The 12,204-nt window shown below is 35.2% G+C and overlaps 1 protein-coding gene across 3 annotated transcripts in view; it reads left to right on the top strand.

Annotated features, from left to right (window-relative positions):
- Positions 1–11,799, top strand: part of phactr2 (phosphatase and actin regulator 2) — a 116,483-nt gene extending 104,684 nt beyond the window's left edge. For all 3 annotated transcript variants that reach the window (XM_031902023.1, XM_004914608.4, XM_002937220.5), the window contains 5 exons: positions 994–1,049; positions 2,224–2,285; positions 3,086–3,223; positions 5,839–5,915; positions 6,655–11,799. In XM_031902023.1, the coding sequence (XP_031757883.1) occupies positions 994–1,049; positions 2,224–2,285; positions 3,086–3,223; positions 5,839–5,915; positions 6,655–6,670 (349 nt within the window). In that variant the 3' untranslated portion in view covers positions 6,671–11,799. The remainder of the gene's footprint in view (positions 1–993; positions 1,050–2,223; positions 2,286–3,085; positions 3,224–5,838; positions 5,916–6,654) is intronic.
- Positions 11,800–12,204: the final 405 nt, after the last annotated feature.

Below are 12,204 nucleotides of genomic sequence, written 5' to 3'. Positions count from 1 at the left end.
TCTCTCCCTTCTTTACTTTATTTTTTGCTGTCTTTTACTTTTATGTTAAATTGAAAAATGCATAAATAAAAACTTTAAAAAAAAAAAAATCTGAAATGGCTTCATCTCCCATGCTAAATTGAATTAAATACACAAGAATAGAAATAAAATTGAAGCCTCATAGTCATTTTTTTTTTTTTTTTGTTGCTTGGGTTAACCACGGACATTTTAAACTGCATGCTATAGAAAAACAGAATAAGAAAGCCAATAATTCACCAGCTATGTAAAATATATAGTGGAGACTGATTGCTTAAAATATATATCATGTCAAGGAACTAATTTATTATTTTTAATGATCAGTAATTTTTCTAAGTGATTAAGATATTTAACTCCTAATGAAACATTGAATATGGATCATTTCAGATTTAACAATTTTTATTTTGCTCCCTTGAGCGAATCATTCATCATGGAAAATAATTGTCTAAATTAGATCAGTGCTGAGTACTAAAAGCTGAAAATAAATGTATCTAGCTGTTTAAAGCAGTCAAACACTTTTAAAGGAACTGACAAATGAATGTCTTTTAATAAATGTGTCCAACTTTTAACTGACAGAAGAATTAGAAGAAAGGAGGTTCTGTTTAAATATTCGGAAAGGGTTTTTTACTGTGAGAGCTGTGAAGTTGTGAAGCAGATACATTTCGATCAGTTAGTCAGGTTATATATAGGCATTAAGGTTGAACTTGGACGTCTTTTTTCAGCCTAATTTACTATGTAACTCTAATACTTTAACTGAAGAAAATTTTCCTGACAGTCAGGGAAAATGGAAAACTGATCAAACTGATAGGAATCCATCAGGATTAACAAATTCAAACTTTATTAAATCGGTCCTGCAACGTTATTATAGAGGTGAATTTACCCTTTAAGAGTGTAATAAAGTAAAACTAAAGAATACATAATAATTGAGCAAATTATTATTATTTATTTATTTATTTTTATTTTTTTTCTTAAAAACAGGAGACTCAGCCAGAGGCCCACAACAGAAGAGCTGGAACAAAGAAACATTCTAAAGCGTGAGTACACTTGAAAATATTAGAAACAAATATTTTTTAAATAGAAGCCTTTAGAGAACATAGGAAATATTCTGCTTTCATTTACAGTTTGTAGCAAATTGTTGACTAATATATTGGACAGTGTTCTTAACTATTTGGACATAAATAGGCGTAAACAAGTGATTTGGCTAAAGTGAATGCATTTAGTGAGTCCCCAGAATCTGTTGGTGCAGTAATGTTTAGCATTTACATAAAATTACCTATCGGACATCCCACAATGAATACTAAACATTGTGCTGATGTGGCCAGCACAGTTCAAATACAAAGGCTGAATTTCAATAAGGCTAGGGGAGGCTACGCCCAAACCTGCTTGGCACCTTAAAAATAAAACTGCACTGCCCTGGAAATATTCTTGCATTCCTGCAAGCTCCGGTTCTGTTGTAATCAGTTGTGCTCTGATTGGATCTTTCTTCTTGGGCTTCTCCAATCAGAGCACAGCTCTTTTGACAGACAGTAAAATTGACCAAACAAGACACAGATGCAGACAGGGATGGTGAGATATTACAAACAAAAGGCACTGCAGAAAAAGACTGATAAGAAGGATCTGCAGGCTGTAAACTTTACCTAAGCACCTCACCAACTCTGAACTATTGCTGCAGATTTCATCCCACTTCCACAGGTACTATACTATATATATTCAATAATTTTTTGTCACCTGGCATCTATAATATCCCTATCACCCTTGCTCCAGTACTAAATGAATGCTTTCTCCCTGAAAAAGCAAATTGTGCTTTTATATATTTGTTGTTGTTTTTTGTAATTTTTTCTCTTTTGTAATTGTTTTGTTCATTTCTTGTTAGTTACAGTGGAGCCCTCATGAGACTGCATAGCTGGGAAACAAACCAATGTTGTGTGTTCAGTGCCAGTGTTATAGTGCACTCTGCACCAGATGCCACCCCTATGCTTACCTATTTAGTGCTTTACAGGAACAAGGAGGGGCTGCATATTCAGAAATAGAAAATTGTCAGAGATAGTTGTCCACAGTTTGATTTTCGGATTCAGTTTCTTACTAGACGCACAAAGCATGACAGTAACTAGATGTCAACTAGCTATTTTATTTCATGCACTGGTAAATAATGGTAGGGAGTAAAACATGGATCATGCTAGTAGGATTAATATTTTTGTTTATGATTAGAAAAAAATGAAGAAGAAGAGCAGGAGGCAAGAAAAGAACTGAAACGAAGACTTACAAGAAAGGTATAAATTATTTTATTTTTTCTTTCTACAGGGAATTTAATTATAATTAATTGTCCCCTCGGTCCATTGCTAAATACTTACGTTGGTAACTAAATGCATTTTCATCATATTGTGCATAGATGCAAAATCACCCTAGATACAGTTGGCTTTGAGTTTCGATCAGTTTACTCCAAATTGCGTGACATCGCTTGTGTATGTGGGCAGTTGCTAACACATTCATATGATGGTACTGGAGCTGCCATCTATAAAGAAATAGGGCCCAAAGTACGAGGGCATAGCTAAGACTAGTCTTCACTGTAACTTTGTATTTGTACTGTATATGAGCAGGAACTGTCATATTGCTGCCTTTGGCTGAGTAATCCTTAGCAGAGCACTACAGAACAGCACAATTAGATTTGTTATATTATTTGGATTCAATCAGCTGTGCCCTAAATGATTTATTCAGGAAAAAATACATTTAAAATTGATATGTTCTGTTTATAATATTATAAAAGCAGCAAAATCACAGAATAAGACTCCTTTGTATTGTACAGTGTATTATGTCACACAACAAGTATGGTAACTATTTTAAAAATCAAGTTCTTGGAGAAATATGTGGCATCAAAATATTTAAAAACTTGCTCCTGTTAAAGCAAATGAGAATTTCTGAGTATGTGGTTAATAGGTGGAGTTATCACAAAAAAAATGCTATCAAACCAATTTTGTTAAAAACAAATACTGTATGCTTCCATGTCCTTTCTCTCTAACTTTGCTTGAATCAGATTTCTATGTTTGTTCTAATGACTTGTCTCCCTCTGCAGCTCAGCCTAAGGCCCTCAGTTGCTGAACTGCAGGCCAGACGAATCTTGAGCTTCAATGAATATGTAGAGGTTACTGACTCTCTGGACTATGACCGCCGGGCTGATAAACCCTGGGCCCGGTTAACCCCTGCTGACAAGGCAAGGATGTACCTAACTGTTAATAACTAGTAATTAAAATCATTAATAACTAGTAGGGATGCACCAAATCTACTTTTTTCGGATTCATCTGAACTCCGAATCCTTTGCCAAAGATTTGGCTGAATATCGAACCGAATCCTTTACACATGTAAATTAGGATAACAAAGGGTTAAAGAGAGCTGCACGGTGGAAAATTTTCATGTTTCATGTGCCTGGTGTCACACATACTTTGTGCCACATTCAAAATTCCAGTGTTGCTCCCTTTGCAAAATTCTCAAATTGAGATTTGAGAATTCTGCAAAGGGAGTGACATTGGATATTTGTTACAAGTGGTGTAGGAGAGGGCACAGTATTATGTATGACAAAAACATCTTTATAGATTAGCCAACCTATGTTAAAGATAAAGTATTCCCATAAATGTTCTTGTTCAACATCTGATGGAATGGTTTTATATTTAGTAAAATGTGATGGTGCTAGCAAACTGAGGGGATATATGCAGTACAAATGATGCTGTTTGGGTGGGAGAGACGTGCCTAACTGATATACATTGTAGGCAGATGTATGCTTTGCATGTCCTTTAAGAGAAACCAAGGTAATATAAACTCATCATGGCTGCCCTATGCCAATAAACAGAGCCCCCTATCTGTACCCAGTTATTCTTTGGGCTTCCTCTGGGGCAGCCCTGCTCCTCCTCTTCCCTGAATCAGTGGGGAGAGGAATGCTGTTCATAAGCTCTATGCCAGAATTAGGAAGGGGCCATTGTTTTAAAAGCCATAGGTAATTGGTGGCAGATCTGGTGTTCTCTTACAGAACTAGAGCTGCTGGCAGTGGAAAGGGGCAGAGGATGTTACTATATTTTTACCTATAAAGAGCCTACCATGAGAGCCTGGGCACAGAGAGTATGCGTTTTTTTTCCTTCTGGATGAGAGAAGTGGATCTGCTTCCCTACACTGCTCTGTGTGTCTGTACTGAAAACTAGAGATTTAGCATTTTCAGCCAATATCAGCTGCATCTGCCTGCACCCAAGCGGAGACCATGCTTCCGGGTGCAGCTTATTAAAGCTGGTGACAGCGTAGGGGTTGATTGTTGGCCTGCGTTTTTTTTACAGACTGAGAATCAGCCTCGTGTGGCACTAGCCTTAGGGCCTGGGCACACGGAGTGTATGCTCCACTTCTCTCAGCTCTGCGTTTTTCCTTTAGGCAGAGAGAAACAAATCTTTTATCCTGACAGAATATCATCCCTTCATTTCATTTCTTTTTGTTATATCCATTGTGAACATTTAGGGCCTTGGCACATGGAGCGGATGCTCTGCTTCTCTCAGCCCTATGTTTTTCCTTTGAGCTAAGAGAAGTAGATCCACTTCCTTACACTGCTCTGTCTGTCTGTACTGAAAACTACAGTATCCACCTAAGGGGAGTGTAGGTCAGCCTGAAAAATGTGAAATCTGCATTTTTGGACCAACCTACATTCTGCTCTGTGTGCCTGCACTCAGGCGGATATTGTAGTTTTCAGTGCAGGTGCACAGACCAGCGTAGGGAAGCAGATTTGCTTTTCTCGGCCTGAAGCAAAAAGGCATCTAAGTAGGGCAAAAAAGGGGCAAGCCTTTTATATGATGTCAGTATCACATTAACTTAGTTGAGAAATTGACTTTGGAGAAGGACACAGTTCAAAAAGAAACCATCACTATCCACTCTTTTTGTTTGAGTACTGGCATTTGTATACTGAGAAAAATAGGGAATGCTTTATTCTTTTTCATTTATTGGGAAGGGTGAGTGGAAATGAATTTTTTTTTAATAGATTTATTGTGCTACAGAATACACAATGAAGAAAGTAGCACCAGTCTATACAAAACTCATGTTTCCTAGATGACAACAATAATAGTAATAATAGTATGGAATGATTTAGTTTTTAGACTCTCATAAAAAGGTGGGAGCCTGGGGCTATATTGTTCCTTCCTATAACAAGATTCTGTGTGCTTAAAATTTTCCTTTGAAAATTAAAATAAAAACTATATTTGTGCTGACCAACACAACATATTTTGACATAATCTGTAACATAGTAAGTTGGGTTGAAAAAAGACATACGTCCATCACGTTCAACCATAATGCCTATATATAACCTGCTACTAGTTGCTACTACTAGTTGATCCAGAGGAAGGCAAAGAACCCCATCTGAAGCCTCTCTAATTTGCCGCAGAGGGGAAAAAATTCCTTCCTGACTCCAAGATGGCAATCGGACCAGTCCCTGGATCAACTTGTACCAAGAGCTATCTCCCATAACGCTGTATTCCCTCACTTGCTAAGAATCCATCCAGCCCCTTCTTAAAGTTATATAATGTATCAGCCAGCACGACTGATTCGGGGAGGGAATTCCACAACTAGTATTTATAGGTTTGTGTTTAACCTTTAATGGTAAAATTCGTTTTACAAGTTATCTCATTTACAGCTTATATCTGTTTATGTGGCTGCACATACAATAGTCCTGTACAGAGTGGTGGCTCAGTATTCGTCCTAGGATGACATTACATTGAAATAAAATAGAAAATAATCTTTGCCCATAACAGGTTAAATCCTTATGTGTCCTTTTATGACTTTTTATACCTTCTTTCTATATAGGCTGCAATACGCAAAGAACTTAATGAGTTTAAAAGTACAGAGATGGAAGTGCATGAAGAAAGTCGACAGTTTACAAGGTCAGTTTCTTTACTCACATTACAACAGGGAAGTTAATTTATTTATTTATGGAAAAAGTTTTTCACATGATTTAATTAAAAAAAAAAACTTCATTCCACCTATCGTGGAATTCTAATGACTACCCCAGTTAACCACTCCTTCATACTGTTATTGCACCAAAGTGATTTACAGAGAATAAGTTATACCTAAACAAATCCAAATCTTGCAACATCCACAGACTCTACTAACCTAATTGTTAAACTTTCCCGCATACCTAATTGTTCTTTGATATTAAAAGGCAGATTTACACTGCTCTCAGACAGTTTTTTTCTGCAGGCTGGGAGAAGCATATCTGCTCCTTTCTGCCTCTCTGTATAGCTCTGTATTGACAATCACAGCTTCTCCCTGTGTGTAGCTACACAGAGCAGAGCGGAAGCAGAGATCAGCCCAAAAACAGGGAAGCAGGCATTTTCAGGAAAATCTCTGCTTCCACTCCACTCTGTGTAGCTACATGCAAGCGGAAGCTGTGATTATTACAGTCACAATTTATTTTAATCTTGTTTGCTATTTAATCCATAGTATCACATTTTGAAACATTGTGACTGCACAGGTTATCCTGACACATAAAGCACAATGTACAAATTCTTGTAGACAATAATATTGTATCAGTTTGATTTGGCACTGTTAGAACCTAATAAGTGACTGCAACATTAGTGCTTTACACAATAATCAAGATTTGCATCCTGTTCTTCACTTTAGATTTCATCGCCCATAATGGTTCCATCTTCACTGAATATAATTTATTATCCTTTGGACATTCTACTTCAAAATACAACTTTGCACTGGATTCAATGGACACAAACTTTTGAACACTGGGCCTTTTCTTATAATATAGGATGAGATGTAGGAAAACCTCTTCGTACCACAGAATGGCTCTGTATGGTTATTTCCGTGAAAGCTTGAATGAAGGAAAACTTAAACTGACAATCATGTATCATAAGGACAAATCTATTTTTATGAAAGCCTTATAAAATATTCAGCCCAGTTTTACAAGAACATTGCTAGCTTCAGTATGGAATGTCATTGCCTACCCTTTCTGACCCTATGGCTGCCATAAGAAGATTACATAGTTTTGGTATTGTCCAGCCTTCTTATAAATAGACTTGCAATTGTATGCCTATACTGTGTTATATTCCTGCTAACAATTTTGCGTCTTTCCATACAATCAGCTGATTTAAGGAAGCAGAAAGTGAATAACATTTGGCCAACTTAAAACCAGTTTGTTTTCAGAAGTAGACTGTACATTATAATGCATTGTTTTCCACTGAACAAATTTAAAATGCAATAGTTTTCTATAAATGGTAATTGTCTAAAAAGCCTTCAACATTTAAAGGACTGCACCCAGAATCCTTAGTTACAATTCTCTGGTAGCCCTTTATATGTGCCTAAGCAAGGACTTATGGCCTTAATTAAGATCAAGTTGGAAATGTTTTAAAGTGTAAAGCTTATGAGGTGCAAAGAGTGTTGCCTTGTAGCCATCCACATGATAAAATATGCTAACAATATTGATAGTGACTTGTATCAAGTAACTTCAAAATGGTGAATGTTGGTAAAACTTGGTTATTGTTCTTTGAAATTGATTTCAGGAAATGCTTGACAATCTGATCAGTTTTTTATGTAACATCGGAAGATGCCTTTTAGGAAGGTATACAGTCCTTAACCTGACTGAGAGTTATTAAATTGATCATAAATTGATTGAAAAAAGCTCACGCTTTTATGTTATTTTAAGAATACTGCTTGCATGCCGGTTTCTAAATCTTGTTATGAAAGTATGCAATATTCTCTTGAGTCTACTTGGCTGGGTGCTTTAAAGTCACATTACATTTCTTTTATACGCATACTAATATATTGTTTCAAAATTTATTGCAGGCTGTGATATGGGAACAAATAGTGTCCAACAATAAAATAAACAATAACTAGCACTTATTTAGTTCATTTTAATTGTTATTAACCAACCACTAATTGGTTAAAGGCAAATCATTTATGTCAAACCATTGGTGAAATTAGTATTGTTTAGGTATTCTTCAGTAAAAAAAAACTTTTATCTTTCATGTTTTTTTTTTTTTGTTTTTTTTTTAAACCATATAGTCAAATGTTGCCCATAAGACAGAAGCATTCTGATAGCCGGCCAATGAACAGTATTTCCCAGTATCTTACATCAGTTAAAGCGTGGCTGCCATAATAGTTGTAAGCATGCGCCCAAACAGTAGTGGATCTTTAAAAAATAAAAATAAGTATTACAAATTGGTAATTATTGAAATGTTAAAGTCTTTATTATGGCTTAGGTGCTTTTAAAGCCTAATGTTTTGAGTCTTAGAGCAAACTGACTTCCCAGAGCAAACAGTGTGTTGTAGATACGTTGTGGGGGGCTCAGCCCTATAAATGTATGCCACTGGGTAAATGTGTTTTTTACAAAGCCAGAAGTGTGTGAGCTTTAATTCATTGCTACGTTGAAGTAAGCTGTTCTTTTATTTGCCAAACACACATAAAATACAGTAATATAAAATACTATAAAATACAGTAATTGGTTAAGTGGTGCATAATGAAGCATATATATATATATATATATATATATATATATACATATATATATATATATATATATATATACAAATGAGCAAGAATGTGACTGCAAACTAGCTTTCCCATATTTGTTTGACATACTAGGGTTTTTTTTTTTTTTTATTCAGAATGTAAATGAATTGCACTATTAGTGTGTTACCATTAATTTAGGGTAGTTACATTTATATTAATATATACTGGGATTAACCTTAACTGTGCTTTATTCTGCAATTGCGTACCAACATTTCAAACCATAAAATTAGACCACACCCATACCTGTGCAGATCAGGCTGTAATAAAAACAAAATCCCATTGTTTTCTGTAAATCCCTTTTGGTCTTTAGTTGGGAGATATGTTATCAGAAATGTATATATTCTTAGTTTTAAAGTGTTAAGTATCCCATTTGAACTATATTCACAGTTACCTGCAGCTTTGCACTCTGTCCTTCATATCCATATAGCATTATGCACTGTTAGTTATTGTTGCTAGCTGCAAGTTCTGAGTAGCAGTTACTATGGGGCTCAATGTGTTGACACATCAATAAACTTTTAGGAACATAGGGGCTGATTCTTGGGCTGTGTTTATCTGCAGACTGAAAATCTGCCATGTTTGGCAGGAGCCTTTTTCCTTGACAATGCCACCACATCACTATCTACTATATAGTAAGAGTGGCCAGGGAATGTTGCAGCAGATTTATAAATCATTTAACATTTTATATCACTATAAATCTTTGAATATTATTTGAATATTATTACATGTTAGATACATAAGCCGTCATAAGCAAGCCATCATTATTTAAATATCTGCTGCTCTGGTGACATGTATATACTTGGGATTGCCATGCCCACATCTGATGAGTGATGGCAGAAGGAGCAATAGGGGAGCACTGACATCACAGGTAGTGGTAAACCTCCGTGTTTTGGGCTAGCCAGCAAAACACTTTCTTTATTAAAGGCTTAAGTAGGGCTTTGATCCAGGCTAATGGGGGCCCTTAATATTATCCATAATTTTAGATTTTGTGTCTGGTTGTTTAAATTTACATTCCACTTAAAAATTTTTATTCTGAGCTCAAGACTCTATATTTACTGATCTCAAGATTTATTGGATCTTTAGCCATAGCTAAATATCTACAGATCCAGTAGTCCTGGGGAATATATATGATTTCAGTGTACACATTCCTCTCTGCTATAGGGGTCTTATTTTATAAAAGAAATATGCTTCCTAGTATATGATCATATAATAGTAATATTTAATTTTTAAAAAAATGTCAGTACATTAAAGGAGACAATGCAGACTATTTGCCCTGTGCATCTGTTTTAACCTTTTTTTTTTTTTGCCACAGTCCCCCCCCCCCAGAGTTATACTGTAATGCAACCTCACCCTCACCAGTTAAATGGTGTTTTCTTGAAGTCGCTCTGCTTTCCAAAGAATCTGTACACTACCCACTTTGGCAAGCACTCTTATCATAAGGGATCTTGGGAAAAAGCTCGTTGGAATTATCATGATTCCTTCAGTATCTGGAATCTGGTATGTTTTTGTAAAAAATCAATAAGTTTATATCTGCTAAAGGGATGTATATTTTTCTCTTTAATGCCAGTATTGATATGTGAAGTGCAATTGTTACTTGAGGTTGGAGTCTCCCAACTCAGAAATGTCCAGCTTGCAGATACTGCATAAAATATGCATATATATTGTATATAACCTTTGCTGTTGAACATTATTTTAGCTTTCTACCTTTTATTTGTGCATTTTCATGTACTTACATATTTGCTGAAAACAGGTCCCATACCGGTATTAATATTCCTAATCATGTGTTTGGCTCAGTGGGCGCATCTATAAGCTGTTCGGGTAGAAGTGTCACCAGAAAGGAAATGTCCACATTCTTGTAGCCTTCAAAATAGCGTTAAAAAAACAGGGATCAAACTGCACACACTGAACTATAACTATTGGGCCTAATATGCCACATAAGTAAGAAATATCAGACTGGGACAGTTGTGTAAAATAAGTCTTGGGTTTTTGGAGCTCAAGCTCAAATTTACCAGATGGGATATTTTATAGTTCTTTGTTCAGCAGAGTATGTAAAGTTGCTTTCCACTGAAAGAGCTGCCTCACACTTATATTTATGTGCTTTACATGGCTAAAGGAAAACAATGGTATACAGAGGAATACAGAGGTGATAATACATAAAAACTTGCTTCAGGCCTAAACAGCCTGCGGCTGAAATACAACACGTGACATGCATGCATTCAGCCAGCCAGCTGAAGAAATAGGTATAAATATTGATTAAAGCACTCCAGTATAACCAGACTAAATCCTACTTCTTTCAAATGTTTGCTTTAAATGTTAACTGACACATGTGATGATGTTTCTCTATTATTTCAGCTTTTAGACATCTTTTACCTATAACTTTTCTGTTATTCTGTAAATTAAAGTAATACATAGTTTTCGTTAGTGGATTTAAACCCCAAAAAATTTAAAAAAAAAAATTGGGTCTTCATTGAAAGAAAATGTTAGTCTAAGCAACATTCCAAAATACAATGGTTAGTGGTTTTAAAATTATTTGTAAATTAATTTGCCATTGAAAGCGTTACATTTTATGTCTTTCTGCACTGCTGGTTCTGTCTCTTGAATAAATGTAGCAGCTGTCAATCATGCAGCTGGCTTCAGCTACATTCTGTGTACATAGCAAGCTGTGCTTTCATGTTGTATAGTATAGAAATTGCATACATAGGCCATATTTTGAACCTTTGATGGTTGGGCATAATTATAAGCTAAAACTCTTCTATACATTGACTTTTTTGCCTTAAACCATGTATACAGGGATGTAACTGAGAAAATGTTTTCTGCTGGATGCATAATGTATATTTTATAATTGTGATGAGAATATATCTAGCAGTTGTGATTTTATTCCGTATGTGCGAGTATTGTACGTGAATTGTAAATAAATTGATATGTACACTGGTCGAATACATAAAATAATTAGAATCAACTGTTTAAGCATACTGTACTATATTAAGGTATACTGTATAATATGTATACTGTATGTGTTTTCAATTGTGTACTCTAAAAATGTATTATGATTTTTATATGTATATATTATGCATTATTGCCTAATTACTATTTTATGTTATACTGTATTGTACAAGCAAATTTATTTCCCACACTCCTTCCTGTATTATATATTCCCATGCTGTGCACACTTTTTTAAGTGCCTTAGTACATGTAGTTATTAATATCTAACAAAATTAAAATTGTTACCTTAATAAAAAATTACAAAATAGACTATTGATCTTTGTAATCACTGTGAAAGCAACTGCTGGCTCATAAGTGGTAAAAAAAAAAATATATATATATAAATATATATAGCAAAAAAAAGGAAAGAAAAGCAATGAGGCTGTCAGCACAAAATACATATGGACAGCAACAAGAGGTCCTCTGCACTCATCCATCCAGGTATGGGATCTGTTATCTAGAATGCTCAGGACCTGGGGTCTTCTGGATACAGAGAAAAAGGAAATAATTTCTAAAAATTGAATTATTTGTTTAAAATGGAGTCTATGGGAGATGGCCTTTCTGTAATTCGGAACATATATCATATATCTTGAGTGTATAGCCTTACATTTATCAGACCTCAGTTTCACCTGCCACTTAGATGCCCAATCTACCAATTTGTCCAGATCTCCATAC

Source organism: Xenopus tropicalis, chromosome 5 (genome assembly GCF_000004195.4).
Source record: "Xenopus tropicalis strain Nigerian chromosome 5, UCB_Xtro_10.0, whole genome shotgun sequence".
Taxonomy (NCBI): Eukaryota; Metazoa; Chordata; class Amphibia; order Anura; family Pipidae; genus Xenopus; species Xenopus tropicalis.
Note: the sequence above shows the minus strand (reverse complement) of the source record. Positions and strands in the feature narration are given on the sequence as shown.